The 7,688-nt window shown below is 45.6% G+C and overlaps 1 protein-coding gene across 1 annotated transcript; it reads right to left on the bottom strand.

The window, feature by feature from the left end:
* Positions 1-1,731: 1,731 nt before the first annotated feature.
* On the bottom strand, positions 1,732-5,925 carry LOC120290387 (phenylalanine ammonia-lyase-like). The gene is made up of 2 exons (XM_039306488.1): positions 5,356-5,925; positions 1,732-3,716 (listed from the first exon to the last, which is right to left on the bottom strand). Exons 1-2 carry the CDS (start codon positions 5,748-5,750, stop codon positions 1,967-1,969), a joined length of 2,145 nt encoding a protein of 714 aa, XP_039162422.1. The 5' UTR covers positions 5,751-5,925; the 3' UTR covers positions 1,732-1,966.
* Between the last annotated feature and the right edge of the window lie 1,763 nt (positions 5,926-7,688).

Raw genomic sequence — 7,688 nt, 5'->3', positions numbered from 1 at the left:
GGGTTACTCCTTGATTACGAGATAGTTGAATTTTGCTATGGTTATATAAATATATATAAAGTGATTTGTCGTCACGAAGAAAACTCGACATCCCATGAACATAGAATGTAAAATCAATCCCTTTATTGCTTGCATTTATCATATTATTCCAAAATATAGGGCTATTGTCAACCCATATAGAGAGGCCTGTTCGGAAAAACAACATTAGAATCACGATCTTTTGCTATCCCTAACCAAAATTGTTTAGAAAGCGAAAGAGTAAGAACATGTCAAAGTTCACTCACCTGCTTTGATCGATGCGTGTGTCCATCGATCTCCAGAGGGAGAGAGAAACCCAGAATTCACATTCGAAAGAGGTCAATCGAACAGAAGAAGAGCGAGCTATATGCTTCCCCATATGGTTGAGTTCACCGGCCAGGCAAACCCAAGTTCGAAGACATGAAGCAAGACATATTGAAAGCGCCGTGTGAGGTAGAGAGAGAGACAGACGCATTGACATCCGACCACTTTGAGGATTAGGAATGATTGTTGCCCATGTCTAGGAAATCCGTTGGCTGTTTTACATTGGAGTGACGTGTCTAAACGGGGATCTTCCACTTTCTGTCTTATCTGCCCTAGACAACTTGTCCCCAGGGAGCTGAAACTGTCTGCTCTTCTGCACTAATGCTACAGAAGGGAACTTTCCACAAAAAAGAGGTAACCAAATGATGGAGTCTGTCAGTGACTCAGAGAATTCAGTGATACCAGATACGCACCCATTTCTCCACATTCAATCTCGTATATGGACCTCAAATTGAGTGGGAAGATCGAAGGTATCCATGCTTGTGCTTTCGACAGCTTATTAGAGACTAAAAAGTGGGACTGTACCACCTTTGAACCAGCGAGGTTCAGCTAAACTTGAACAGAATCCGCCATCACATGATATGGCGGCCGACCTAACATCCTTATCAATCTATCGATTACACAAATTGCGCGAGGTTAAGTTGATACAAACTCCATCAGTTATGGTTTGGCATAGAAGGTAGTGTGGGTTTGGGGCCATAATTTTGTGGTTCGAACACTGGGAATCGACCGTGACATGTCCTAAATAGATCCATGTGACACTTCGGTTTTGCTAGCTAGGTTACCATTTTGGGCAGAAACCTCCTCATGGATTAGGCCAAGTGCATCGAGGAAAATCCAAAGTTGTGATATTTTTCTAGGAACGAGGCCTCATATTTGCCAATCATAGAGTTATCCTGCTCTGGAGGCAACCACTCAATTTGGAATATATGTCCCATCCCAAATGATTTATTGCCTTTTCGGGCCAACCCACAAAGAAATTCATGCTCGGTAGGTCAACCTCTTCCAAAAGTCATGGCAAAGAGGTTGGTTGGGCATCATTCTAGGCCTAAGCAAAGATGAGCAACCTCTAACTTTTTTATACATGTGGAGCCCTGAAATAATATGCATTCATTTAATTAGAATAATGTAGACTAAATCAATAATGATGCATATATTATCTGAATGTCTTTTCATATAAACCTGTTCCTTTTCATGAACTTAAATATAATATTGATTCTTAATACATAACCCACTTAATTTCTAACGAGGGTAGCTCCCTTTAAGAAATACATGTTCATTCTAATTTTACGTTTGGTAGGTTCAAGTTGGGAGATACAATAAGATGTACCCAATAACAATTAGCTCACAATGCAGAGTAAATGTCAAGATCCTTTATAAGAACGAAAATGTAACGAAATGTATGTTGTATTTCTTCACGTGTTTCAACATTGTTGTTACACCGATGAAGTTCCAAGTACAAATATACATCGAGGGGGGTGTTTGAATAAGAAGGAACTGAACAAAAGACATAAGAGACATTACAATTTTAACCGCAGTTTCTCGACCATGAAAACTCTCTAAGTACATACCAAGATTAGGGCAAGTTAAATTATGAGGCAGTCTTCAGGATTTGGAAAAGTTTCTAACAGATGGGAAGCGGAGCACCATCCCAGTCCCTCAAGCACTCCAGCAAAGGATCGATCAGCTTGCCCTCGCACATGGCGGAGAACACCAGATCAAAGTCCTCGCCCGGCGAGCCGACCTTCTCCCCCGTGAGCAAACCGGTCCCGAGCTCTTCCCTCACGAACCTGTACAATGGGTACGACCTGCACCCCCTGATCTTGTTAGCGATCGCCGAGTTCCCGCTCTCGAACTGAGCTCTCGCGTTCTCGACCTCCTTCGGGAGGAGTGCCTTGAGCTCCTCCTCGAAAGCCCCAATCTTCTGGAAGATGGAGGTGCTGGGGTTCTTCTCCCGGTCGACGTCGTCCAGCGCATCGTCCACGAGGACCTGCCTCAGTTTCTGCATCAGGGGGTACGTGGCGCTGCAGGGGTCATCGATGTAGGCGAAGACGTACTCCCGGTCGACCACCTTGATCAGGTCTTTCTCGCTGAACCGCGACGGGTGGAGCTCGCCGTTGGACCCGACGTAGAGGACCTTCTTGGCCACTTGGTTCACCGTGTTCTTGACCACGCTCTTGAGGTTCTCTTCCAGGTGCCTCAGGTCGATGGCCTGGCACAGGGCGACCAGGAAGGTGGAGGACATGAGCTTCAGCACGTCGACGGCCTCGGCGGTCTTCCTCGACGAGATCAGGCCCAAGGAGTTCACGTCCTGGTTGTGTTGCTCCGCGCTCTGGACATGGTTGGTCACAGGGTTGGCAAGAAACTGCAGCTCCGAGCAGTATGAGGCCATGGCTATCTCAGCTCCCTTGAAGCCGTAATCCAAGCTTGGGTTCCGTCCCCCGGACAGGTTAGAGGGCAGCCCGTTGTTGTAGAAGTCGTTGACGAGCTCGGAGAACTGCGCGAACATGAGCTTGCCGATGGAGGCGATGGCGAGACGGGTGTTGTCCATGGAAACGCCAATCGGGGTCCCCTGGAAGTTCCCTCCATGGAGAGCCTTGTTCCTGGAGACGTCGATCAGCGGGTTGTCGTTGACAGAATTGATCTCCCTCTCGATCATTTTGGTGGCGGCCCTGATCACTTCGATCTGGGGGCCGAGCCACTGCGGGGACGTGCGGAGCGCGTATCGGTCCTGCTTCGGCTTCTGGAGAGGGTCCATCTCGTGGAGCTTTTGAGCGTCCTTCACGTAGGAGCTCCCATCCAAGATGTGCTCCATTATAGCTGCAGCTTCAATTTGTCCGGGATGGTGCTTGAGCTTGTGGGTCAAGTGGTCGGTGAACTCCGGCTTCCCTTGCATCACCTCGGCGAAGATCGCCGACAGAACCTCTGAGAGGACGGCCAGGATGTTCGCCTCGTACAGGACAATGGAAGCGAGCCCAGACCCGACTGCCGTGCCATTCACGAGCGCAAGGCCCTCTTTGGGCTGCAGGTCAAAGAACCCGTGCTCGATCCCGGCAAGGCGGAAGGCCTCGACAGCGTTCAGGGACTCGCCGTTTGGCCCGACCGCCTTCGAGTTGGGCCTGCCCGTCAGAAGCCCGGCGATGTAGGACAAGGGGACCAGGTCGCCCGAGGCCGTGATCGTACCCCTGAGAGGCAGGCACGGGGTGATGTTGCGGTTGAGGAGCTTGGCCATGGTCTCCAGGATCTCGAACCGGATGCCCGAGTAGCCCTGGAGGAGGGTGTTGATCCTCACGAGCATCGCAGCCCGGGTCGCCGAGTGGGGCAGCGTGTGGCACGACTCAGTCCCATTGCCGAATATGCCGGCGTTCAAGAACCTGGCCCAATCAGAAAATTTCATCAGCCGCATATTATTAATTATAGCAAAGGAAATGTGAATCTCAATTTAGACACTTATTTAATTATAGCAAAGATAAGTCTCATTAATTGAAAAATGAGAAATTAGGTATTCAAAAGTAATTGTTATGGGTCATCTTCGAAATTAATTAATCTTCTCCCATTTTATTTTTGGTTACCTGATATTTCAAAAAAAAAAAAAAAAAAGCCAAATTTGATTTTTTTTGGCCTTTGGGTTGATACTTGCACGTTTGGGCAATGGGTATGTGTATCTTTTATGGAAAAGAAGCTTAGCCAGCACTTGGCAGCCCTTCACGAGGGGACCATTTATACCGCAAATGACAGGTGTTAATTTTAAATTAAAATAAAGGATTTTAATTGATTTTTTTTTTTGAATATTCTTGTAGAAATTTGGATGTGGAAGATGGGGTGATAAGGACAGGCTAACTGGTTGTTTTATTTTATTTTCTGCTGGTGGATCTTTATCAGGAGTTTGAACAGAGCAAATAATATTGAAAATTCCTTTTATTTTATTTTTTAAAATTTGTTGCTTGTACGTTTAATAAAAAAATGTTGATGTGCCAATTGGTACTACTGTCTCCGGCCTCATGTGAGCCTTACGAATAGTGTCTGCACATGTAAAAAAGAAAAGAACAAAAAACCTCGAGGAAATGTCTCCGAAAGTAGACTAATCTCTTACGACTGTTGACTAACGAGTTAGGATTGACTAATTTTTGGCGTCTTATAAGTAATTCGTAGAAAATAATTTGCTAAAAAAGATATAACTCGAAAAATTTCCTAAATATTAGGATTTTCTTCTTCTGGTTATTTATGCTAATGAATTGGACATTCTCAAAGCGAGAATGACTTTATTATCCTAAATTTGCAACATTCTTGTCCTCTTTTCTCATTAAAATCCATCTAACAAATTGCTAATCTAACATTTATAACCACGTACTACACGAAGGCTATTTCTCGAAATCATTCGGTTAATTTCCCTACTTTAGTCCACACATATACATTTTCTTTCTCTTTTTCTTTTTGAAGTTCGCCCTAAGAAATTATATAATTATGTGGACGAATTTTCAAATGGATTCAATAACTTATGTAGGGTGAAATTTGCTATCGAAGACAGGCCCCATTAAAGCGACAGACAAGAAATAAAATACAGAATCTAGTTAAGAAATTTTATGTAACATGACAGCATTAGATAATTAATTTCCTGCCGGCCCAAATTTATGCGTCGACTTCAATGTAAAAAAAACCGTCCACCTAGATTTAGAAACTGGCACGTCACCGATACAACCCTACCTACCCCCCCATCCACATAGAAACATAGAGCTAAGTTTCCTCCACGTACATAATTTCACAACACCACATAAATGAAAAAGATAAACAAATAAATAAATAAATCGCGTTCAAGAAATGTCTAAGAGCACTTCTTGGTAATTACAATTCCCGAATAACGTATTATCGCACCCATCTCCCGAAATCAGCATTTTTTTCATTATTTGATTGCTTAACAAGTATTTTCGATATTTATACAAATATATGTCAATAAAAACAACCGAATGAGAATTTAAAGAAATATATTAAAGTAGCACTTTTCTCTTTTTTTACCTTATGAGCTCCCTCTGCAGAGCACCACCTTGCTTGGTCCGCCTATGCGAGGTGGCGCCGAAGCCAGTGGTGACCCCGTAGCTGTCCGTGCCCTTGCTCATGCTCTCCATCACCCAGTCGCTGCTGGCCTTGACCCCCGCCCGGGCCGCCTCCGACAGCTCGACCGCCATGCCGGCCTCGCGCCCCGCGATGGCCGCCACCTGCGCGATGGTCAGCGTCTCACCGCCGAGGCGGACCACAGGTCGCCGGGACTCCTCGACCATCCGCTTCACCTCATCGAGGTGGCTCCCCGTGAGGGCCGCAGCGGCCGTGCCCCAATTGAGCGGGTCACCACCTGCCCCCGTGCAAAGCCCGAGGGAGCCCTTGCCGTTGCACGCTGCCGTGTCCATGTCCATCTTCGTGCTCGTGTGAATGCGAACGTCTAGAGCGGCCGAGAGCCTGAGAAGAGGAGTCGAAATCGAGCGAGGAGCGAGCGAGCGCGAGCACGAGATCGAGATCGAGATCGAGGTGAGGGCTGGCGAGAGAGGAAGGGCGCGTCGGCGTTTTTTGTTTGTGTTTTGTTTCTAAAGGAAATTCACATGCGCTAAGGAAGCTAGTGAATTTCCTGAGTTTGCTCAGCTACAAATCGGACGTTTAAATAGAGGAGGAGAGGCCCGCCCGCCATTGAGTGTCGGGTAGGTTAGGCGGATGGGTTAGTTGAAATCCTCCCGGGGCCGTCGGATTGCCCCGGAGGGGCGCGATCGCGACACGTGGACGACATGTGTGCATGTAGTCTCGTTTCGAGGAATTCGTCGGCCGCCTCGGCGCGTGCAATAAAAAACAAATAAATAAATATATAGAGAGAGAGAGAGAGAAAAGAAAAGCAGAAAAGACGAAGAAATGAAAGAGCGGGCGTTTCGTCAAAGGGGTGTGGTGGGGGAGGGAGGCGGGGATTTTGGCTGCCGGGGGTAGGTGAGAGCCGGGGGACTCGGTGGACGAACGAAAGCACCACGTCAACGGCGCAAATATTTTCCTTTTCTTTTTTTCTCCCTCAAGTTTCTTATTTGAACTACGTTGCATTAGGCATTAGACAATTAATGTGTTTTGAGAATTCGCTTCTAATGTCACGTTCCTGCTATGCCGGATCGAACGGAGATTTTCCCTCCAAGTAGCAATTTCAGGTTTTTTCTCTTTTTTCTTGCCGGTTGAAGTCGGTTTCCGAATTGAAATTCCCGACTGGGTAGAGATTTTGAATTGGGAAATCATGGGAGGGAGTTAACTGCTATTTGGTGTCGTTTGAGTGATGGTTAGGCACATTGACCCTATTCCACCGGGCAATGGGCACTAACAAGAAATGGCCTCCCCACTCGGGGAACAATGAGGATGGCTCTCGGGTCACATCACGGGAAGGAAAACCTCGGAAATGCATCATTTGAGGAATCTAATAAGTAATATCAAGACAAATTCTTTTAATGACGATGTTAAAGGAAAAAAAGATAAGAGTGATTGATTTCAATTAGGCTTATTTCGTTTCATTTCAACATTTCTTTTGCTCAATATTTCTGTCTTTTCTGGTAAAATGTTTATTTCCCAATTCGGCAATTTACTTTAATCTTGAAAGGAAAATGATTTAAAGGGCACAGACCAAAAATTGATCGTTAAAAAAATCCACGAAATTGTGACCCCTAGAAATTAGCACTAAATTACTTTTTTCTGCTCAAATTACTTGTGCTCTTCTCAATATTTTTGAAATACAAGTGGAATTATAAAATGGTCTTAGCTGACACCATGGTATTGACACGCTTTGCATGAGCCTGCGCTGTGCGGTCACCAACCCCATTATTTGACTATTGCGCTCCCTAGATTCATTGAAACAATTCATCTCATCATCATTTTGCACAGGAACTGATCATATCCTCTGATTTTTAATATATGTCCACGACCATCCCGCGCGTTTTACTTGTACACGTTCCATTTTTTGACCTATTCTTTCGACAATTCTTATGAATGTGCAGTCCGATAACATATACCAATGGATATTATCATCATGTTTGTGTCCATTCGGAGACGATCGGGTTCAGGACTCCGTCAAGGCGGCATGGCGAGTCCGTGAGTCCGGGGCGCCAAGTCTTATCCGAAACTAGTGGAGCTTTCAATGAATAAAACACTCCGTCCTTCCAAAAATTAAGAAATGGGTTCCGACAATGTCATTCGGGAGAGAGCACAATGTCATTCCTACCAGCCAAACCAGTCCACCAACTCATGCGGGTCCTCCCACTGAGCAGAGGAACGGATAAATCACAAAGCGGGTCCCTAAGACATTTTTAGATGAACAATTCAATAAAAAGAAAATA

This window comes from Eucalyptus grandis, chromosome 2, assembly GCF_016545825.1.
Source record: "Eucalyptus grandis isolate ANBG69807.140 chromosome 2, ASM1654582v1, whole genome shotgun sequence".
NCBI classification, from domain to species: Eukaryota; Viridiplantae; Streptophyta; class Magnoliopsida; order Myrtales; family Myrtaceae; genus Eucalyptus; species Eucalyptus grandis.
The sequence above is the reverse complement of the archived record's forward strand: the minus strand, read 5'-3'. Positions and strand labels throughout refer to the sequence as shown.